Source organism: Hippocampus comes, unplaced genomic scaffold (assembly GCF_001891065.2).
Source record: "Hippocampus comes isolate QL1 unplaced genomic scaffold, H_comes_QL1_v1.1 scaffold132, whole genome shotgun sequence".
Classification (NCBI taxonomy): domain Eukaryota; kingdom Metazoa; phylum Chordata; class Actinopteri; order Syngnathiformes; family Syngnathidae; genus Hippocampus; species Hippocampus comes.
In genome coordinates, this window is record NW_017805467.1 from 2,395,312 (window position 1) to 2,419,860 (window position 24,549).

Genomic DNA, 24,549 nt, shown 5'->3' on the forward strand with positions numbered 1-24,549 from the left:
TATCTAAACAATACGGTTCCACTACACTACAGTCTTTGCACGTTTTCAGCAGTTATTTTCAAACATGAGTAATTTATTTACAAATAATTCTCTGAAGTCACCTTGCAGGGTCTTAAAGGCTAACAAAATCTACAAAAAAATCAGCAATTGCAAACTTGTACTCACATAGCACCTGAAATATTTGTGAATATGTGTATTCCAAATAGCACCAAGAAAGGTCAAACCTGATAATTACACAGTTTTAAACTTTTAAGGAATTGACAAATGCAGGTGGGAATTAAATGGACTCATCAAATGCTGTGTGACCTTTCACCATACAACGAGCGTAATTGTAAATGTCAGTTTTGAACTTAAAAAGGAGCAGAAGTGTGACCTTCTAGTTGAATGAATTATCAACACTTTTCACCCTTGGGACGATGAAAAGACTCAGTTTCAATGTAGACAGTGTTTCAGACGCTGTGGAATATTTAGGCTTTAAGTTTGTTTTCATTCAGTTATTAAGTATTACTCATTGCCCAGCCTGGGAGACCAACAATACGCACACTTCTTAATATTTTAGCGTTATAGTAGCACTGGCTCATTTATCCACCAACCTGCTTCCTTGTGACGTGTTGGAGCGCAGCCTTGACCCGGTCAGGTTTCCCGACCTGGTCAGCTGTACTTAAGACGCATCACAAGGAAGCAGTGACAGCTCCGACAAAGGCTAAAGTGACAGCCGAAACTGTCAGCTAGGTAAGAGTTTTTCTCGTCACCAAAAAAAGACTATTGTCTGGAAAAAAAGAAAAGAAAAAGAAACTTTAAACCTAATTTAACAAATAAGCGAAGAAGATGAACATCATCATGCTATGCTTCTTTGGATTTGACATTAGCTTTGTTGACACGAGGCAAAAAGAAAAAGAAAACCTTCAAAAAACAAACATGCATAAGCCTTGTGAGTTATGGAGAAAGAACTCCACTATTTCTGCAGTGTCACAAAGGTTCATTCAGAGATCTCATCTCTCACTAGCTGGAATGTCTCCAGATTAACTAGCAGTGTTTTGTGTTCGCTTAAATAGTCCTACTGGCATTCTTGGCACGGATGCAGCTCTCTCAGCAGGCGTTGCAAATGGAACTTGCCACTACAGACTGATAGAAGCTCTCCAGTATCATGCTGCCAACACTGAAGGATGTCAAAGACCCTCCTCACCAGTCTTAAGATTTTTTTCCCAGATATTTTAGAGAGAGTTTTCTGAGAAACACACAGCACAAAGCATATTGCTTACTGTTTATAAAATTAAAAAAATAAATAAATGGTGAATAACAGAAGTTTCTCAATATAGAAAATTTACGGATGTTACGATAGCTGTCGCAGCTAAAATTATTCAGTTATTCTGAATCATAAAATTGTTCCTGTGTGATCTGTAATGACCGCTTTTCTGAGCGTTTTCCAAAACAAAACCAGAAATATTCCACCGTGTCTTGAATATCTGTCTGTTTTTCATACAAAAAGAGTCTATTTAATTAAATTTCAGCAGTCGCTGTAAAATAGGGTTTTTGATTCATAGTTTGATTGTTCATCAGCAAAAGATAGTTATCCAAAACTATACAATTATCCCAAAATACACCACTGGGTGTCACCTACGACTTGGCCCCCACTGAGTACGACTACAGATGACATTTGACAGACAAACACCAGAACAGTTCCTTGGGGGAGGAATAATTATGTAGCATTCTGAACATCTTTCAAGGGAAAATATTTGCACCATTTTTAACAGAATGCTTCCCTTTTTTGGAAAGGTTGCTGCCAAGCACACACATACACACACCGTGATTTTTGAAGTATAGAAGTAGTTGATTGAAAAGCTCTGTGTTGCTAAGCTGATGCAGCAGAGCCAGACTGACATTTAGATGTAGAGTGCCATGAAAGATGGTATGACTGAGGCGAGGTAACAGTCTGTCTCAGACAGTCATTGTCAAACCCACTCAAAGTATGAAATCAGTCGAAGTAGCGGAAAAGGTGATAGCTGTGGTTTGCTTCAAGGTTAGTATTTTACACACTGAAGGAAAATATTGCTTACTTCTCACCTGGCTAGATACTTTTGGACTGTAGCTGATCCTCTGGCATCAGCAAAACAAAATTTTGGGTTTGATAATGGCTTCCTCACTCTGAAATGGTGACTTTATTTTCCACACTGTAAGGCGCTTTGGGGTTTTAGGCGCAACGTCCATGAATGGCCTATTTTAAAACTGTTTTCATATATAGCGCGCACCGTATTATAAGGCGCATAGAATGGAAGCAACAATAATGGCTGCAGTTGTGTTATGCATCCACTAGATGGAGCAATGCTGGAATTGCCTGCAATTGAACTCAATGCAACTTCTCTCCATGCACTCCAGCTTGCTCCCTTGCTCCTAAAACATATTGTCAGTTTTATTGACAACTCAAAATTGAAATTTGTTTAGAGTGTTCAATCAGCCTGCCAAGCATGTTTTTGGAATGTGGGAGGAAAAACCCACACAGGCCCGCACGCAGGAGAACATGCAAACTCCATACAGAGAGATCGGAGCTGGGATTGAACCTCTGCACTGTGAGGTCGACGCGCTAACCACTGGACCACCGGGCCGCCAGAAAGTGATGTTCTCTACGTTTGAGCAACACTAAGAAGTACACAGACTTGAGACAGGCATGAGACAGCTGATCGCAATTCAGTTACATGCCAAAGTCATATAACATATACGGTATTACATAAATCACATTTGTCAAAAATGAGCAAAAGTACAGGGGGCGGAGGGTTCTCAGTTTGTTGATTAGTTCCTGCCCTGTACTGAGCCACGCAAATGGGCTCATTTGTGGCTCGTGCATTGATGATGCGAGGCAGCGCCAAGCTGCAAGAACTCATTTGAATTGCACGACATACGCTATGGTGATATGCTTCAAATGTGCAGAGAGATTCTCACTTGGCGTCACAATTTTCCCTGGTCGATTATGAGAGAATTGGTGAGATGACGAGTGAACAGCCGAAATGCTGTACAAATGCTGTGTCTTCAAATGATCTGTTGTCAACCTGCCTGAGCAATTTCACCTGTGATTTAATTTCTAATTTTTTTTTTAATCCTGAGCAATAAATGTTAATAGCATACTGTTGGTGTATACTGCACTTGTCACAATGGTAATAAAAAAGCCACAACTCGAAGGTAGTCATGTAATTCGTGGACACCAATCCCTCCGAAGGGGTAATGTTATATTAGTGAGGTGAATCAACATTATTATCACTATCAAGAGGCCACGTATAGGACAAGAGACGAGGTAAAATTAACCTTTGAGGTACCTTCGGCAGGGAACAAGGTCTGTCTGAAAATGATTACAAGACACGGTGTTGCATTTTAGTCTGAAATGCTCCCAAACATTTTCTATCTTTTATTGACAAATTTTTCTTCACGTATCTGCAACCACATGTGCCAAATGAGCTTTTCAAATTTGTTTGTATCAGGTGAATATGAAAATGCAAAATGCTAATACTGTCATGAGTCAGTTTCTGTTAGTCTCCAGCAGGTGGCGGCGGTGTTCAAGTCTTTCCAGCTGCGCACCTGTTACCCATCATGATCAACGGACTATTTAAAGACTTCCAAACTGACAACTGACTGTTGGACAATTCGCCTTACTCAAGCCATTGTTCTTGTGCACTTTTCTAGAAGTTCCTGATCTTGTTCCATTTTTCTGGTTCCTTGTTTGTTGCTCTCAGTTTTCTGGTTCATAGTCATTGGTTTTTGGTCAGTCATTCTCAGTTTGTATTTGTTGTGATTAGATTCTCTTGTCCTTTTGAGACAAGCAATTTCCGTTTGTATTTTTGCAAGCGCTTTTGGTTTCTCTCATTCTCTCCTGGTGTGTTGACCAGCGTCATTATTTGTACTTTGTTGGTTTTGCGTTTGTGAACAACCTTTTTTGGATCATCATCTTATACTTGTCTACGCTTGTGGGATACCCCCCTATCCAAATAATTCCGGATTGTTCCAAATAAAGCCCAGATTTAATTTTTTTTTTTTTTGTTATGCGCTGAATACAATTGCTGTGTGTTGAGAGGGTGAATGCAGCACTCGTGTGCAATTGCGCACATCTTGGAAGGAATATTAAGTGTAAGTAGTAATATAATTTTTTTTTTCCCCCTATGGTAGTCTTTGATTTACAAAGTATTTGGTTGACTTTTCATCAAATGAGGATGCCACTATTGTTTTAACTTTGCAGTTTAACACAAAATATTTAATGTATTTTTTTTACCTGCCATCTTGAGAGCGAACTCTGTCGGCCAACACTACCTAAACGGTTTTGCCTCCAAATCATTTGCACCAAAGCGTACATACCTTGCTTGACGCATCTGTTCCGTTGCCACTTGCTCATGGTGAAAGGTCCGCACCACAGCGTGCCCATATTTCCAACTGCTGACGAAACACTCTACCAGGATGTAAAAAGTGGGAAAAAAAAAAGTAAGTTTTCCCACTGTTACGCAAAGTAGACTGCAACTGTGTATATCATTGTTGCAAACGAAAGCCCCGTCTTTGCTCATTTTGAGGAGGAACAGAAGACAAGATGCATCTTTGTTGATAAAGGCACTGTATTTATCAAGGCTTCTTCCATTGTCCTCATGCCATTACCTGTAAATACTTTATCCAAAATAGCAAATCTCTCCGCTCGCGCGTCCCCTGGTGGAAACGCTTTCTGACGTCATGGCAGACGTCCTGCAGCTGCGCCGCGCAGCGTCGTCCAGCAACGCTCAATTCCGTGCTTCCCGTCCTTCACTCAATACACAATGAATGGGGATGACGGCGGCGCACTGCACTCTGCTAATTTCCGTGTGAAAAGTGCGAAAAGAGCCGTGTGAAACGGAGCAACGAGCCCCAATGCAGCTTGCGAGCCACGGGTTGACCAGGCCTGCTCTAGACTGATTTCAATTCAGAGTAAGCATTACCAGGTGTGTTAATACAGAAAATGAAATCTGATGCATCGCCAAATGTTGGACCCCACTGACACATTTCAAATGCTAATTCAAATTACAAAGCCCCCCCCCAAACATCTGTCATTTTTAAGACGGCTGACTTCACTGATCATTGATGTCCCTTGAGTTTCTCAGACAGTTAATTTTCTTTCATTGAAGCAGAACTTAGAGGTAAAAGCTTTGGCAACTGAGATAGGAACCGCTTGGCTGACTGTTTTGCTTTGCTTGCTTTTGTATGACGGATTTGCACTTAAAGTCTAAGGCCTTTCAGGTGTTGTGACACACATTTTCTGATGTGTTCAATGATGAATTCGTGCCTCTTTGTGATAGCTTTTTTTCTTTTGTGTGTATCTGGTGCAATGGTGGGAGGACCACAATGTGATTCACTCCAATATATAGTTCCAATCCCTGCATTAGTCACAGTAATGGGATTCAGTGCTTGGGTTTTCTCCCTCAAATTGTTGTTTGTAATTATTTGTTCCCTTTTCGACAAACCTTTTTTGTCAGTTTCTGGCACACTGTGTGTGATCTGGACCCTTTCTAAAATGAGTGGCTTCAATGTTACTGTATCAGACTGTTGTGCGTGTGCGTGCGCGCGTGCGTGCGTGCGTGTGTGTGTGTGTGTGTGTGGGTGTGTGTTTGTCTACTAGTCACTCTGTTTGTAAACTCATGCACTGACCGCTTCCTGATAAAAGTAAACATGCACAGGGCATTTGGAACATTTGACCTGCTTGAATTTAATTTTATCTTGCCTAAGGGAAGAAATGTGTATGGTACATACTTGTGCAAAAACATGCATTTTAGGGGATGTGAACACCCTTGAAATTCAGTACTCAATCTTGTCGTTTCAATTACAAAGTGTCTTATATTTCTAAACCGCTACAGTGTTATTATGGCGGCATGGATAAAAAAAACACACATTTAGTAGCGCACTTTGTGGTCCATTCTGCATGTGGTTGTTAGGTTGGCTTTTATTTATGGTTCTATGTAAGCAGTATTAACATTTCAGTTAATCTTGGCTGAAATTCAGCACTGACTGATGTGGGTCAAAGATGAACTCATGTTGATCTAATTTTCCATCACTCCAAAACCAGCCCAGAAAGCACTTTTCCCGTGAGACAGAAGTAGAAGTTGAGATGACAATATCAGGCTTCTTGTTATCTTTTATTTACAGCTGACTCTGTTTTTAGACAGTGGTGCCCACTGACCGTCACATTGAAAATGTCAAATCTCGACTGCTGTCTGTTGACACAAAACAGCTCCGGCTGGTATCTGTCCACAGCAGAGGCGATTGCTCTAAGACCGCAAGGGAAGCTCACCTTCCCCTAAAATGTCAAAAAAATAAGTGATCAAATGTATGTGTGTACATACAATTGTGTGTACAGTACATGTCATTGACTAAATATACAACGCGCTCAACTTTTGTTCCAAATCAGCTTTTTATTACTAGTTACGACGCGACTCTCTTCTCATTCATTCCTGCAGCTTCACTGTGTTTTAAACTATGTGGACGCTGAGCGTCGACCGCGCGGACGCTGGGCGTCGAGAGAGTTCACGGTAGGTTGTCCCAAGGCATTGAAACGAGACGAGTCATTGGATAAATGCTGGTTTTGTCCCGCCCATCGGATGCTCATCATCTCTGGGAGTCTATGGACAGTGGCCGTTTATGGGCTGGCCCGGACGCTCAGCTTTTCTGCATGATGATTGGATGATCTGTCTGAGGCTGAATCTCTTTTTGATTGACAGCGAAATGAGCCAATCACCGATCTTTTGGTGTCGGCATCCATGGGAGCATTTTTCAATTCTCATTCTGTTCTGAGTTGAACTGGAGACTTCTTCTCATAATCTTAGCGACACTCTCTTTGTTGAAAACGATGAGCGACAGATTAATATTTTATTTCTGGTGTGTTTTATTGTAGTTGCTTGTGTTCGCAGACTGACTTATATCACCACAGTTAAGACCCTGGAAAAGACGCCTTGTTGGTATGACAGGGTCACAGATTATTTTCTTGAAAAGGAACGGAGAGTAGAATTCACGTATAAAAAAACGGACACATTTTATGATGTCGGCCGAAATTGAGCTTCCCCTCCTTGACAGACCTGCACCCTCCACTGGTCCACAGCCATAGTTGTAGTCACTGGTTAACGTCGGTGCCCCGATGCGTTGAAGAAGGAAACAGATGTGAAGTGGCGTCTGCTAGTTTACTTCTGCAGGAAGTGGTACCTGTGGTATGAGTCTTGAAATTGAGGCTTGTCCATATTTAGGCAGGGCTCGGTGCCTTGTCAACAGAGATAGCAACTTGAGGAGGGATTCGCCTCCTCTCTTCTCCTCCTCCTTCCTTCCTTCTCTGTGTCCCATAACACAGCGTGCAAGCATGATGCGAGTCATTCTTAGTTCAACCAGAGTTGCATTTTGCTGATCTGTATGTTAACAAGAGAAAAGTTGTACGAGAGCTCAATGTAAGCGATTGAAATCGCCGGCAACAAGATGAGCGAGGCCCTCCGGGGTAGTTCCGGAGAGACGTGCTCTTTGTCACTCAGCAGCACGCAGTCCAGCAAACTGAAGCCGCATTCAGCATCTGCCTCGCCTTGTGGATCGCCAAGGATGTCACCCTGTGACTCTCCGCGCCACTCTCCACTGCTTTTCCGCAAGCTCCTGGTGAACCGCAGCATTGCCTTGCAAAGACGCTTTACATTGGCACACACTCCCAGGTATTGTCATAAAATAAAAATGTGATCAACTCTTTTTTTTTTTTTTTTTAATCTTGCCAAATATCCTACAGTATCAAATATCCAAATTACACCGTCCAAATGATTGTCTTTGCTTTGTGCTCTGCACAAAAAAGACCTATTGTTTGAATATGAAGTGTTGTTGGAGGATTGTTGCATTGTGCTTTTGGAAGTGGCATCTTGGTGTTTTGTAGATAGGGAAGGTCACGTCATTTGGTATCGAAGAAGTTACAGTATCTTAAGAAGCTAGATTTCTAGATCGCTCACGAAGTTTGTATGTCACAAATCTTAACATGTCGATTGTTTTCTAATCGGACAACTACTGTGTCTGATCAAAATAGTTGGTCAATGATTTCTTGCACCTCTGGAAAACCATTCTAGACGTATTAAATTAGCGCGATGTGTCTATCCAAAGTGGTTGTAGGTGCAGTAAAAAAAAAAACAAAAAAAATCTGTCATACTACCTTTGCGCTCACCTTAATGTGCTGTTCTTGATAATATGATGATTTTTTTACGTATGTAGTTGGTTACAACAAAGGGGGGGGGGATTGGAGCTGAAGAAAGATTCCTGTCTTTTCATAAAATCCCTGTCCTGTAAACACCATCTTGACGCTGACTTTTTTGCAGACATTATTTTACAGACTGATCTACTGAGATGGTGGGGAAAAATGTTTGTACAAATACAACAGTATATGATGATTTATACTCAACTTTATGACTTGTTTGCACTCCAATCATTTGTCGAAAAGATGTGACTTGATTGCACTGATTCTTGACAGAACGCGGTAACAGCTGTTGGTCCTTTTTCATTCCCACAACCTGTTTTCCTCAGGTTGAATAGTTCTGTCTTAATGTACTGCAGCTGTAATCTTGTGGTTTTCCATTGTCAACAAATACTGTTGATAACCTAATGGAAAATAGGCTGGCAACTATTTTTCTTTTTATTCCTCGGTGCAGGAACCTTTTTGATTTTGTTGTTCTCGCGTGGCCAGTTTTGTCGTCTGAATTCAAGTTGACAATGCATTTGTCAATTTTCATTTAGGTTGTTATAATGCTGTCTGCTTGGGGTGTTACTTAAGCTATAGTGAATTGCGTGAAATGTGAAATAAGATGTGATGTGTGTCTTTGGAGTTGGGATGTTACGATAACGGCAATTTTGCAATATGGCAATATTAAACAATTTCTATGGCAACTAACTTTCGGTTTGCACAACAACAATTCACAAGCCGCATTGATCCACCAGCATTGCACCTTTTGGATACAATGCGGTGCAGGATTCTAGTTAAGGTAAGCCGTTTTAAGATTATAAGAACAACTTTAACATAGTTATTAGCTGACGTTTCGTCATCCTAGTCCTTGTCCGCTGCTGCGGTGCAGAACGCTATCCACTCGCTTGAATTTATGTGCACAAGTTGTTTACTTTCCTTGTACTGCCTGCACTGGCCCCAGGGTTTTTTTCCTTTCTTTTCTATTTGTTTTTTTTTTGTTTGTTTTTTTCAAAATGGCACATTTAAGCAACTCTCTGAGTTTCTTAATGGTCTCTGTGAAGCGGCGCGCTGAGAGCGTATTTCTGAGCATACCTATGATGAGGGGACGGGGATTTTGGGCATGATGAGCTTGAGGGCGCATTAGGAATTACTCTCCGAGCGTGCACTGCTTCAAGCTGACCATTTGGAAACTCGGAGCATTGTTCAAAGATGCTGGTCGGTTAATCCATGCACCAGAACAGCATGACGGTGCGTGCTGTAAGCTCTAACTGCGGACCACAGTATACCAGTGTGGCAGGCAGTCCAGACGAAAACGGTTAACGCCCGAGCTGCTGATTGGTTTAGAACAGAGGTGCGAGTGTCCGGTCCTTGAGAACCCCTATCCAGCCTGTTTTACGTTGCCCTCCTCCAACACAACTGATTCAAATGATCAGCTCGTCGTCAAGCTTCGCAGAAGCCTGATATCGATCAATCTCAGAGTAGTGCATTTGCCAACACGGCCCGAATCATTCACGGTCTTGGTTTTTGTAAAACAAATTTCCCCTCCAAAAAACGAAAATTTTTGATTGTTCTGACTTAGAATGAAGAAAAATAGCAAGAAACCCCGTAAAATATCAAGTTAAAACCACAATAGATTAAGCTATGGTCACGAATGAAAACCCGCGATAGAGTGATGCTGCGATAACCGACCCGCTAAGTAGCAATGGATCCCTGTATGCTAACTGGTCCCACGCTCATATTTTGGTAGACACAACAAAAATTTTAGGTTGATCAGATACAATTTGAATCAATAAACACTTAAGGTATTTATAATATTCAGATATTTGGTTTTAAATGTTGAGTTTGATGATCAAAACTTATCCTAACTCTTACAGGATTCTAAAAAAAAAAGTGCATTGACTTTGAGCTTGTACGTTTTAGCATATTGATTGATAAACACAAAACGATGATGTTGATCTAAAATTTTAGGATGAAGATCTTAAATGTTTCATGTTAATCTCACAAAATTTTGTAGAACTGAGTGCTGTCTATGAATTGCAAAATATTTCAACAAGAAGACTACTGGTAATCTCAAAATGACTTATTCCCAACTTCAATTTCTGGTCCATACTATTCAGTTACACAAAAAATATGTGGTGTAAATGGGTTTTGTTTATTCATTTTATCAAACAGCTTCTGTTGTTTATGCTTACGCTTGTCATTTTGTCCCACGCAACAGTAGTGATCAATACTTGCAGTAGTATTTCAGTGTTTTGATTGCATGTCTCAACAAGAACTGGGCTGTGCCAGCTCTCTGCTTCTTGTTTACCTGACATAAAAACACCCTCCGGATGTGCAGTTGAGTCGAATCTCCATGTGCCAAGGTGAAACACTGAAAGTTGCTCTGTTGCGATCAAAATGCCGGCGCGTTCTACGTCTTCAAATGTTCGCCACTCTCATAGCCTCTAGGTCAGTGTATTAGCATTTTCGTCATTGCAAAGTGCGGCTTAAAAGATAATCCCCTGTAACTTGATGCCAAGTCATTGAGGGCTGGCGTGTTTGCCGTGGTACTGGATACCCTGTAAATGTACAGACTCATTGACAGCCCCCCCTGATGACTCCACGGGCAGTCCGCAACAGCAAGCTGCGGGGACTGTCCAAGCACATTGCTAGACGAAGAGGTGAACCTTTCTGGACATTACGTACCCTTCAAGAGCAACAATTGAAACCTTCTTTCACAAGAGACTTAGAGAGCAATTGCATGACAAAGCATTTTTTTTGTCTGTGTTTTTTTTTTCCTCTTTGTTTGTTGACCACAATATACTTGATATGGCAATGGCTGCTAAGCACGAACTCACTCGCTATGAGTGAAGGTGGGAAAAATCCTTCACTGCTCCTAAATACTTCGTGACTTCCCTTTGGAACGACAAATTGACGTTCACACGCCAGCTCGGCTTGTCTTGGCTTGTCTCACTGGATCATCTGTTAAGCATTCTTCAGAATTTTTTTTTTTCTAGCCTCCTGAGGCCCTGAGGATTAATCAGAGCTTGCATCTGCTTGCATTACTTTTGTTTTTCTTTCTCACCTGTTTGGGTTGGCGGACAAGAGGGAAAAAAAAAAAGTCATGGAGTCAGTCCACACCCATCCGCTGGTTCATCAATGAAAATAACAACACGAGTGCAAGAATTTTCATTAGAGCCTTGCTTCAGATGTACAGTTTACTGTCATTGCAGCCTAGAGTGTGATTTCAGGGTCGAGTGGGACGATGAACAAAGACTCTAGATTGTCAAGGAAAGGGGCGCCAGCAGGTTTTGGACACGGTCGACGGCATTCGTGCTTGGGGTAGGTTTTCAGTTTTGTTGGCTTATTCAGAGTGAGAGTTTGCTTCGTGAGATGATTCACTGATTGATAGTAAAACACAAGGGCAATGATGCTTGGTTGCTATTTTAGCAAAACTGCCAGTCGTGCATTCATTGGCCAGTGGATGAGGTCTTATCCCACATGAAACACCGGCACATTGAAATCCGCATTTCTTCACCTTTTTTTTAAAGCGCGTCAGATTTGATTCACCATTCACTGATTGGCTCTTCATTTTAAAAACAGTTGGGTCAAAAATAACCCAACATGGGTCAAAAAGGGGACGACACATCTTAATATTTTCGACCCAATGGCTTTTAGAGTGTTGTTGAAATTTCCACATGGGAGTTAACGTGAACATAACTCGCATTCCTAAAGAAGGAAGGTTTAAGTGCTGTGTCGTCAAACTGAAGTATTCTAATTGATGGGTGTGGCAAATGTTTGCCTCAGGGACTTTCATCATGCTGTCATCTGAATAGATTGTGAGTTGTGTTTTGAAAATAAAGTTCAAAAATATAAGTATCGTTTAATATGGTGTGTGAGACGCACTAGTTCCTGAGATGTGTTAAGTTGTGTCATCACTCTTTTATGTTTGCGCATGTTTCAGTAAGTGTTCCTGTTTTGCAGTCTTTTGACAAATGTGGTGCCATGAAATATACTCTGTTACTGCCGAAACTAATTACACTGCTTAAGTGGTAGAAATGTTTGCACGCAAACATCTTAAACAAAGATAAATGAATACTGAGCACAGTTTACATTGCAAGACTGTTGGATTTGTCAACCAAGCATTTTCCTGTAAGAGAGCGTGTGCATGTGTTTAAGATTGTAACCGGAATGTGGCCATTCAGTCTGTCACATACGTTTTATTAGACGCTGGTACGGAGAATATTGATGAATGGTTGCCGTCCACGTAAGCTCTTGTAACATAAGCACATGCGCCATTGTTTATGTCTCCATAGCCTCTGTGTTTACATGTGTTGAAGTCTGTATTGCGAGTTCATGCCGGGTTCTATTCCCAGTCAGGGTGGGATTATTGGGCTTTCTGCTCGACCGCTGGGTCAGCTACCGCACACATCCAAACTTGAGCACAAACATATGCTACAAGCAATGGGCCGCTGTCATTACATAAGTTGTACACTATGGCATTTTAATTGCCATTTCATGTCGAAGCATGACAATTTGACGTGCGCATCCATGTTTCAGTATGTGTTACATGAAATACTGTACAAGCATTGTCGTAATAAAAATGAGGAAGTGTACTTTTTGTAGACTCCTTTTTACTGAACTCAGATTAAATGAGGAGGTGGTTAGGACATCCACGTCACAGTTCTGATGCCCTGGGTTTGAATCTGGTCTTTCTCTGTGGAATTTGTAGGTTCTTCCCACGCCCACATGGGGTTTTTCTCTGAGTACCGTTTCACATTCCAAGAACGAGCATGCCAAGATCACTGAAGACTCAAATTTGTCCTTAAGCGTGAGAGTGAATGTTTGTTTGTCTACATGTGCCCTACGATTGACTGGCGACTTGTCCAGGGTGTACGTCGAATATGGATGGCTAACTTGAACACCTTGCAAGCACCTAACTGATGAGTCTCATTTCAGGTTTTTGAAAAATAGCCAACATTTTTATGAGGTTATGAAGCCCAAATAATTTAAACTTGCTTATAATCTTGGGAAAGTGAACCCTATCCTGTCTTCAATATTTCATCCAGTGCACTCTAAGATACTCTGACCCAGCAGCTGTAGCCAGTGCTACTCAGAGTAGGAGTGGTAAAGGGGGAAACAATAATACAACAGACCCCCAAAATAAACCTTCATGCTTGGAATAGTTCCTCAGCCCCGCCGGCCTGGCAGCTCATTACACGTGAATGTGACATGTGTTTCTTGTTTTACACACGCAGGGTCTCTGTCACCCTTCCCAAACCCGTATGAATTGTGCCATATATGGTTCCTGCACAATGCCCAATATTTCTCTTTTGTGTGTTTCACGAATCTGTCAAATAGAGGACAGGCTTCAATGAGTATCGCTCATCAGGAAAGTTCAGGTTAGACTGCAATGTGTCTCGCGTCCTGTAATCTAAACTAGTTCTGTTTGGCTGTCGGTGGAGTGTCATAAATTTCGCTCACAATTTTCTTTGCTTAGAGCGACATCTGCTGGTAAGTCAGTGCATTCTTATTAGCATGTTCAATACAGCGTCGAGGTTGACTCAGTCAAAGTACAGCAGACAACAGTTGACTTATAGGTTGCTTGTTCTAAGGGAAGTATGTGATAAGTCTCGGACACCAGCAGTTCATGGCTACATTCACACTCAAGGAAGGTTGATGTTGAGTCGTATTAAATGTTGGATTGGAATTGATACTCAAATGTGATGCCCTCAAAGAGCCTCATTTCCCCAAATGTGTGAAATTATCAGTGCGCCTGTTGAGAGCGGATGAATATAAATTACTGTACTAGTATTATTACGGTATGTGTACACTTTTTAAGATGATGCACGTTATATTTCATTGGCTTTCATTTTCTTTGTAATGTGTCTTATCTTGCTTGGGCAATGGCAGGTACTTAAAATACATTGGCCAGCCACACTATTATGACCACTTGCACAGAATAATACGTGATGCATGAGCTGTATCAAATATTCTGCCTCTTGGATAGTGATGCCGGATTTTGATTGACGCTGCGAAATCGGTATTAATGTCATAAATCTCTGTTTTTTAATTGTGGTTGTAGTTTGCAGCATTTGTGGAACTGTACTTTATCTCTGTAATATATAACTGTCTCTTGTATCTAATTAAAATTTCACATTTATTAGACCAGGGGTGGCCCGGTGGTCCAGTGGTTAGCGCATCGGCCTCACAATGCAGAGGTATCGGGTTTGATTCCAGCTCCGGCCTCCCTGTGTGGAGTTTGCATGTTCTCCCCGGTCTTGCGTGGGTTTTTTCCGGGTACTCCGGCTTCCTCCCACATTCCAAAAACATGCTTGGCAGGCTGATTGAACATTCTAAATTGTCCCTAGGTGTGAGTGTGGATGTTTGTTTGTCTATGTGTGCCCTGCAATTGGCTGGCAACCGGTTCAGGGTGTCCCCGGCCTACTGCCCGAAGACGACTGGCATAGGCTCCAGCACCCCCCGCGACCCTTGTGAGGATAAGCGGATCGGAAAATGGATGGATGGATGGATTTATTAGACCAAGGGTAGAGAGCCATGTCCTGCCTATTTTAGATTTCTCTCTACTCCAACACACCTGATTCGATTGATCATGATTTTTTCAGGCTTCCGCAGAGCTTGCCAATGAGCTGATCATTTGAATCGAGTGTGTTGAAGAAGACAGAGCTCTAAAACAGGCAGAATATGGCTCTCGAGCCTAACTTCTGTATTAGTGACAGCAATCATTATAATTTAGTGTAGTTCTATACCGCTGTACAATTACAACCATAATAATAAACATATTGTTGATAGCTCCATGAAAGAAGATAATTGTGTTTATAAGAATGGGATTATGGGATTTTTGATTCTGCTCTTGTGTTGGATATCATGATGTCTAGTCTGGATGTACAAGTATAAGTACAGTCCAGCACAGCACCGGTAACAGTGCAATGCCATATGCCATAACTCTGTTTCTCCACAAGGTGGCAAACAAAATCCGTATATATCTTAACGGTGACTTTCACCTCACGCCACCTTGTACAAGACTGCTCTGTAAGTGTAGTTGCGTTATATTTAAATGCACTTATTCGAAAAAATGAGAAATAGTCTGCACAGGAAAATAATAATACCATAAAATAAATGCTCATGACTTAAATTCAGACTGCAACTCATTTCTGCGCATTAACATTTATAATGTTTTGAAGCAATGGGTTGTCATCATACCTGTTGAAGAACAACATACAGTGTGTACCATCGAGTTAAATGACTTAACTTGATTCACAGCTATTCATTATAAATCATTCAGTCTTGTTTTATGTACACTAATGTATTTTTTTTTGTTATCACAAAATAGAAAATACTATGTAAAGCAAAATACTACATACTCAGACTATGAGTACCCTGTGGTATCATATAGACATGATCTTTTGTTCTTTAAACAAAGTCACTGGACTTTGGAAGACCAAGTCTCGTCTCAGTACACACATTTTAAAGATATTTATGTTGGGAAATGGGTATTCTGTCCTGAATTCTAAATAGACAAATGTTTATAATACAGGAAATATAAAAAATAACCTTTTCACTGATAACAGTGGAATTTTATGAAGTAGACGCTGACACCTACACCAAACATACACTTGCACATAAATCATACTTGCCCGTCACAGCTTATTCTCATTAGTAGAGTTAATGTTGTCACAGGAGCCATCAGCCAGCTGGGCTTCAGCAGCCATTTGGCAGCTGGATTCAGTTACATGGTGGCCTCACAAACACCTCATTCTCATCTCGCATCCATCCCGGCATCTGTTTCGGGGCTTTCTTGTGTAATCTGTTTTTGAACTACAGTAAATATTATACAGGACAATTTTATTTTGGCAGGCAACATGGCGAGCTAGTGTTGAGCATATCTCCCTCACACTACGGAGTTTCAGAGTTTGAATCTTGACTCCAGCTTTCTTGTGTGGAGTTTGCATGTGCTCCCTGTGCTTCCATTAGTTTTCTTCAGGTATTCCCGTTTCCACACGCGTTCCAACAAACAGGAATGTTTGCTTAATTGAAAGCTCTAAATTGTCAAAAGGTGTGATGTGAGACATTGTTTTTCTGTACTCTATGTGCCTGGCCATAGGCTGGCAACCAGGAAAGGGTCAGATGTACCCTGCCTCTCCGCTGTCAGATGGCATAGGCTACAGAATAAGTCACCCGCGACCCTAATGATGAGTGCTAATGAAATCACTGAGTATTTTATTTGTTCGGTCAGTTGGGAAATAAATATTTGGTATTACTGATTGAATGTAATGCACTTTCTGTATTGGACCTCATTAACTTTTATTTGAGGATGCCGAGTGTTAAATTGTTTTGTTTTTTTTTTTCTCAAGTTGCACTGACAAAGGGGTCAGGGATAGTTTGTGATCCAAGTTTGACAGCTAGTTTATGTCATTTGTGTGATGAAATTAGTCACTTTGGTTGGATATTGAAAGAGAATATGGAGAGAGGCATAAGATTTGTCATATTCCTATATTTCAGAATTGTTCCAAGTTAGTATCTGGTACTCAGCCTCAACTTCCAAAACTAAAAGAAAAAAGGGGAAAATTTGCAAAAATGGAGTAAAAATCTGCCAATAGCAACCAACCATGAACACATATTCTGTAAGCAATTTGACCCCGTAACTATAAACATTTATAACTAGATTTGATTGTACTTACATGTCTCACAGCTGTTCTGCACCAAACTTCATTGAACATCAGTAACTTCCGTTCTAAGGGTTTCCAGTAACATTTCAACGGTTGATTGAGGTTTCTGCGGGTCCCTCCCCTCTTGACCCATTTTTCTGTATGATGTGCCTGCCAACACTTCTGCGTCAGCCCCTTGCCCTATGTCTCAAAAGACAAATATTTGTCCATGAGTTGATGACATATCAGGTCCAGCAAGTCCATTCATCCCTGTGCAGTAACTCACAGGCTATCCTGTCTCGTGGCCCACACAAGGAGGTTGACTCATATCATTTAACAACAAACTGACAACAACTGATCATTAGAGCTGTATAAATTAAAATTTATTGTACTGTGTTTGTAAGTACGGAGTACAGTCCTTAACATCATAGAGAATAAACAATGGTGGATGACTTCTATAACATTACTGTACATGAATGTGAGTCGCCTTCTTCACAGTGAAGCAATAAGACAGGACAGGATAGGGGTAGAGAGCCAGGCAATGTGTGGTGGGAGAAGCAATGGACTGCCGAATCACCTAAAGGGACTTTAATGTAGAGTGCAAAAAGGACAGTCCAGGGAGTTGACCTCATGATAGAAGTTGTGTCTTTATGCGTGATCCTAAATCCAACAGCTGTGACTCTGGAGATATGTTAGTGAGTTCAAACTGTCACACCTGCATGTTAGTCATGCTAATGTTGCCAACACCCGGATGACGACCATGATCTGTCTCTTCACCGTGGCTTGCACAAAACTCGATTCCAAAGGAGTTCGGATGTTGCCTAAAACATCGATAAAAATGGAATAAAATGATTTGCAAATCCTTTTCAACCTATTCAATTAAATGCCCTACTAAGACATAATATTTAATGATTGTGTCTAAAACGAACATCCCCGCAAGGCTAAGATCTTCACAATTAGTGGTGGGGTGACGTTCACCATTTTGTTAACAACTACATGAACACATAGTCCATCAGCTGAAGAACACTTCTCAACATACAATTGCAAGGAATTTCATTGTCTAGAGTCTGTATCAATCATATTCAAGAATCTGGACAAATTTCTCTATGTAAGCAGTACGGCCGAAAACCACTGTTGAATGTCCATGACCTTTGATCCCTCCCCCACATTAAAAACCGGCATCACTGCGTAAAGGTTATTGCCACGTTGGCTCAGGAACACTCCAGAAAAACAATGTCAGCTAACAAACTACATTGCTACACCTACAAATGCAAGTTCAAACTCTACCATGCAAAACCAAAACTACATACAGGTAGCAATAACACCCATAAGCACTCTCTATGCCCAAGTCTTCTGAAATGGACGAACGCAAAATGGGAAAGTGTGCTGTTGTCTGATGCGTCTTCATTTAAAGATGTTTTTGGAAATCATAGATGTTGTGTGCACCAGGCCAAAGAGGGAAAGGATTATCGATAAAAAGGTCAAAAGGCAGCATCTGTGATGGTATGTGGTTGTGTTCGTGCCCATGGCATGAGTAACTTGCACATCTGTGATGGCCCCATTAATGTTGAAACTTACATACTGTACAAATTTTGGAGGGACATATGGTGTCATTCAAGCAACATATTTTTCAGGGACATCCTGCAAGACAATGCTAAGCTACATTCCGCATGTGTTACTGTCAGGCAATCTGGAATGTTCTGGACAGAATCGAACTCTCAAAGGATGGACTCAGATGGAATTGAACTAAAGGCCGACAAAGTACAGCAAATGAAGCTGGTTACAAAAGCCAGGAAAACAAGACATATCAAAAACACTTGCAAAAGGCAAGGATTTATATAAATGTAAATTTCTTCTTGTGAAAATACAAGAAAAAACCCAAAACACGTATGAAACAAAACCCGAGACTATGCTTAAACAACAAAAAATACTATGAAAAATACAAAATGAGGTGAGAAAATATGTGGGGTGAACAAAAGACCACATCTAGAGAATTCAACACTTGGGAACAGTCGTGAGCGAGGCGAATAATCCGACAGCCAGTTATTGGCATGGCATGGCTTTTGAAGACTGAAGGTATCGAGGCTGATTTATGTCAGGTGCGGTTCGTGAGGGAAACACCCACATTCCTCCCGGAGACTGAAACACAAAGCAAACAGGACAGGATCATGACAGTTACCAAAGCATGGCTTTGCAGTAAAAGGGTGACTGACCTGCCAGCAGTCCAGACCTGTCTCCCCTCAAAAATTCGTGGCTCATTACGAAGCACAAAATACACTGCTGAGTAATTGAAGTTGTACATCAAGCAAGAATGGGGAAGCATTCCAATGACAATTGGCCTCAACAATTAGTGTCCTCAGTTCCCTAATTGAGGAAAGGTGACGTAACACAGTGGTAAACCTGCCCCTGCCCCAGCTTTTTGGGAACATGTGGCAGTTATCAAATTCAAGACGAGAGAATATATGCCCCCCCCCCCCAAATAAAATATCAGTTTGAAGATTAAATATAGCGTCTTTTTAGTGTATTAAATTGAACGATGTACCGTATTTTCCGCACTATAAGGTGCACCTAAAAGCATACCATTTTCCCAAAAGCCGGCAGTGCGCCCTATAATCCGCTTTATATATGGTGTGACAGTCTCTTTGTATTCCCCATTAAGTTGTTTCCCTGTTAGTGTGTTCCTATGCCATCTAGAGGTGATTATTAGCAGGAACCAATTGTAACCTCAAAGGGTTCTGCCCGACATTAATTGACACGTGCATTCGCCAACACACACTCAAACAGACAATGTCAGACAGCCATAATGGAACGAAGACAATACCAAAAGCAAAGTTAACTACTGACTAAACAAAGGAAGAAGGAGACAAGCAAGACTTCTAAGGATATTAAGCCCCTTGTGGATGTGAGCCCACAAGGTTTGTGTGCCTTTTTGTTGAATCAATTGTCTCATAACTTTTGTCTGACATTTGGTCATGCCATTTGTATTCATGTTTCATGTCCGTGTTTGTGATCAGTTCTAATGGCTTTGTTACAGCTGCAGCGGTTGTGAAGGCTCTATCTCAGTGGCTCTTAACCTTGTTAGAGGTACCGAACCCAACCAGTTCATATGCACGTTCACCGAACCCTTCCTTAGTGAATTTTTTTTTTCCCCAAATTCAAGACATTGAAAAAAAACACATTTATTAAAAACAGAAAAAGGTAAATAAAATTACATGGCATAAGTATAGGTTTTTTTAAATTGTATGACGTACTATCACGACAGTCACACGGTGACTACTGAGCGAACTAAATTTCCCGCAGCACTGATTGGACAAGCAATGTAATGTGATCATCTGCAGCCTGCGATGGCCAAGCGGGCGTGTCATAACTAATGGACATCCTGAGTCGGGTGTGTCTTCACCTCCATGCCAGAGGCTCCGTCGAACCCCTGAGACCAATTCACCGAACCCCAAGGGTTCGTTCAAACCCAGGTTAAGAACCACTGCTCTATATAAATAAAGCTGTGTTGTATTGTATTGTATTCCCTTTGGCGTAGCACCATCTAGTGGATGCATAGCACAATCACCTGCGCCTTATAATGCAGTGCACCTTATATTTGAAAACAGTTTTAAAATAGGCCATTTCATTTAAGGTGCACTTTATAATCCGGAGAAAATAAGGTCTTTTTTAGGCAGATGTTGGTGCTTATTTTTGGCAGGAAAAATACTGAATATCGATGAATCAGCTAATTAATTTTAAAAATTGTCATATTTAACACATTTGTTTGATTTATGTTTCATTATTTATTCTTTTCTAAAACAAACTGTGACTTTGGGTTGTGTGTAAAATAGAGACATCCAGGTTAATTCCTTGCACAAATTGCCTTGCTTGTAAAAATGTTGGATTGCTTTGTTTTGAATGAGTGGTTTGAAGAATTACCAAATCAACAAATTTCATTAGATATTGATTTATTTCTAATAAATAACACTAATCACGTCTGTACAACTGCTGTAAATGGTTAAAGTACGTAATACATTACATTTTAGAGCCGAAGGTATTTCTGCTGGTTGTACTTGTACAAGCTATATTTTCTTTCAGTCGCCGCATCGCGATGTTACCTCAACTCATGCTCAGTGTGGCTGCAATATATCTCATATACTCTTTTCTTAAAGTTTTTGTGCGTCTGCCAACACCATAAGTTCTGTGTAAGTTCAAGCAGCACGCCTGCCCGCTGGTTGCATCCATGATTGCTTCCACAGAACTGCTGCTTAGTGATGAAGGCTATTTTGACAGGAGCATGGCTATGTTCCACATTTGTAGTCTTAATTAAAGACATGCTAAAATTAAATAACACACTCACTGTAGCTATTTTTAATGTAAATAAAGTAGTTGTCTAACTTTTTTACCACGTCAATCACAAAACCAACTGTATTACTTTTTGATTGGATGGTCGAGGATGCTGACGCGTAACTTCCAGCTGCCAGCACAAAGGCTTTCAGCTCACATGACACATGACAAGGCTAAAAATTCGAGATGATCGGGGTTTGAGACCCCTGGTCTAAAGTCTGTTAAAGCTGCAGTAGGTGTTGTGTAGTCCAGCTACTTTACTTTGCGCATGTACAGACGTACTCAGGGATTTCTACTCGAGTCATTTACCATCCATCCATCAGTTTTCTCAGGCGCTTGTCCGCATTAGGGTTACAGGTCAGCTGAATCCTGTCTCAGCTGACTTCAGGCCGGCCAATCACAGGGCACATGTGGACAAATAAAGAGAGTAGCTGCCTTTACAGCAGCTCCTATATTTTGTTGTTCTACTTCTTCCTTTCATAACTTTGCTGCTGTGAATTGGGAATTTCTCCATTGTGAGAATAATAAAGGTTTTCTTATCTTATCTTAAAGTCTCACATTCACACCTACAGTCTGGATACTTTCGTCTTCAGTGAAGCTAACATGCACGTTTTGGGGATGTGGGAAGAACCCGCAGCACCTGGAGAGAACACGCTCAAGCACGGGCAGAGCATGCAAACTGCACACAGGATGGACAGAGCTGAGATAAAAAACATGAATCCGAGAGCTGCAAATCAGACGCGCTAACTAGTTGGCCATGTGCTGCTCAAAGCATTTTCAACTTATTAATTGTAGTCGTCATTTGAAGTGCCTGTGTGTATTATACAACTTTCGCAGTTGCAAACCTTCGGCTGCATAAGTGCATATGCAGTACTGTCGTTTCTTACTGCAACGCATTGCTCAGAGACACGTGGTGCAGCTCCAACAACCATACTCGATTGCCCAACTACAGATCCTCCTCTTTCACTGCAATACACACACACACACACACACACACACACACACACACACACACACACACACACACACACACACACACCACACTCACACATTCTGTACATACACATGCGCATAGTTCATATGTTTTTTTTTAAAGGCACACTCTGGCCATGTGCCTGGAAGGAGGAGACAAGTAGAGCGAGCCATAGAGGGGCAGAGAGAGGGAGGAGTGTATCCTCAGAGAGTTCCGCTCACTTTGGATTTGAAACAAGCCGCCTAGCTCTCGCTCTCCTCTCGCGTTCTCGTCCAGCTCTTCGGAACCACATGAAACGCTGAGTTGAGCGAATGGCTCTTTAAAGCCAGCACTACCTTGGCTTTCTTCATGCTTGGGACTGGAGGCATGCATCTGAAACACACAGAGGAGGGCTCTCCTCCATCTGTCCGTGCGTCAAAGGAAACCCGGTGTGGTGTGAGGGGAAAGGAAAGCGCACACAAGAGTCGAGGAGTCGCGGAGTGTCCGGGAGAGGAGGAAGGGGACGATTAGCGGAGAGTGAGAAGAAAGAAAGGAAGGACACCCCGACCACCAACTGAGAACATGAGTTTGCCAACTAACTGTGTGTTCCTGGCGCCCTCGTTCCAGGACCGGTACTTGAAAATGCGCAATGGGAATATCGGCGGTTCACCGTGTGCTGTCAATAGACCCATCGATATTGTGCAGAAACGAAGACGGTAGGCAAGATGTGGAGTCGGTGCACAAACTGCAATGCTTTGTATCAAATTCTCCTTTTTTAAAAATGCTCCTTCGTGAAACTTGGACATCCCCACACCATTTCTTTTGCTGCTATCCTGCCCCATTAATTAATCAGTCACTCCAACACATTGAAAACCTGTACGGTAAATGACACCCCACAGGATCAAGTCCTTCACTCAGTGATTTTACTTTGAAAACTTAGTTTTCATCTCAATAAATAATTACAGTAGACCTTTTTTTATTTAAGAGAGTCATTCTGTAGTAGCTTTTGCGGATCCAAAGTTAAAATTAAATGTTGCCTGACAACACATCCACATCACAGCCACACATCAATGTTATTCAGTGCTCCTTTTAAAAACACAAATTGCATGTTTTGAATGAAAATTCTTGTGACTTTGTCAAATTTGATGGTGGTCTTAACCTATACAGGTATGCTAGATTGCCCTTTCAGTAAAACTTATTTGATTCCCTTAAAGGGGAAGTCACCCCAAAATGATATTCTATGTGCCTCCTCGAGTCCAAACACAGTATTCTGACGAATATTGCATTTGTGGAATATGAGTCAAGCTTCAAAATCCACCGTTTTTAACTATGTCAGCGGGCAGCCATTTGCCACTTTCTGTTAACTGAAAAAGACATCATAGTTGCTCGGGTATCGATCAATCACCTGTTTTCTCAGTTTAGTCATGTGACATTCGCAAGTTGAGCCGTGATTGGTTGTTACTTGAGACCTAAGCAACTATGATGTCATTTTCAGTCAATAGCAAATCTCCCTGATATGGATTTTTTTTTTTCAAAAGGGTGGATTTTGTTGCGTAATTAATATTCCACTGACATAATATTAGTCAGAATGGCATGTTTAGTCTAGTGGAGGCACATCCAACATATTGCAAAGAAAACTTTTGGGTTTACTTCCCCTTTATTTAAACCTTATGTTCCTTTCCTGCTTGCTCGGGAAATTCAAACGTTTTCATTTTTACAGTATGATATTTTTCATGCATCCTGTGTAGAGTCACAAGTCTCAAATCTCAGGTGACTTTGGGCCAGGTGTTGGCACACCGTGCAGCAGCGCGCATATAGACAAAACTATTCAGTCACATTCACACTAATGGACAATGTGGAAGCTTTAATTAAACTAGAATGCATGTTTTCGTAATATTAACAGTAAGGAAAAGAAATGAAAGTGTGGGATGAACATGCTTGAGCTTTCACGAAGATTTTTCTGACCCAGCAGCTCCTGCGGTCTGTTTTAAATCAGAGCAAAAAAAAAAGAAAAAAAGAGTATCCTGGCAGCATTTCAAACAGTGGGCTGTAGAAAAGTTAGAGGCAGGAAATCAGAGTCACCCTTCAATCCTAATGATATGAATGAATGCATGATGTGTGAATGGCAATAGTTGGAGTACTCTTGTCTGATAGGATTGTCCTCGAACTTAAAATCTCCCAGTTCACAGATTGTGGGTTACAAGTCTATGCCACAGCTTACTACTATTTGAAGCTTATAGCAAATTCTTGCCATCGCTACAACAGGAGGCAGACGGTTATAAAATGTTTGTGCATACAAAAAACAAATACACAGATAAAACATTTCAGCAGTTCCCATTCTTCCAGGCTGAAATAATTCTCTCACAGAATGTTGAGTATTGAGACGAGGTCAATTTAAGAAGTTTTCAGTGATCAGTTTTTTTTTCTTCAATACG

General features: G+C 41.2%; 1 protein-coding gene across 6 annotated transcripts in view; it reads left to right on the plus strand.

Annotated features, from left to right (window-relative positions):
* Positions 1 to 24,549, plus strand: part of pde4cb (phosphodiesterase 4C, cAMP-specific b) — an 85,564-nt gene that overhangs the window by 32,533 nt on the left and 28,482 nt on the right. The window contains exons 1-2 of one of the 6 annotated variants that reach the window (XM_019875316.1): positions 10,544 to 11,344; positions 11,419 to 11,509. The exons of 2 other annotated variants lie outside the window; for them this stretch is intronic. In XM_019875316.1, the coding sequence (XP_019730875.1) occupies positions 11,433 to 11,509 (77 nt within the window). In that variant the 5' untranslated portion in view covers positions 10,544 to 11,344; positions 11,419 to 11,432. Of the gene's footprint in view, positions 1 to 10,416; positions 11,345 to 11,418; positions 11,510 to 22,580; positions 22,831 to 24,549 lie in introns of those variants that run through there. 3 more of the 6 variants (XM_019875318.1, XM_019875315.1, XM_019875314.1) reach the window with 3 other exon arrangements.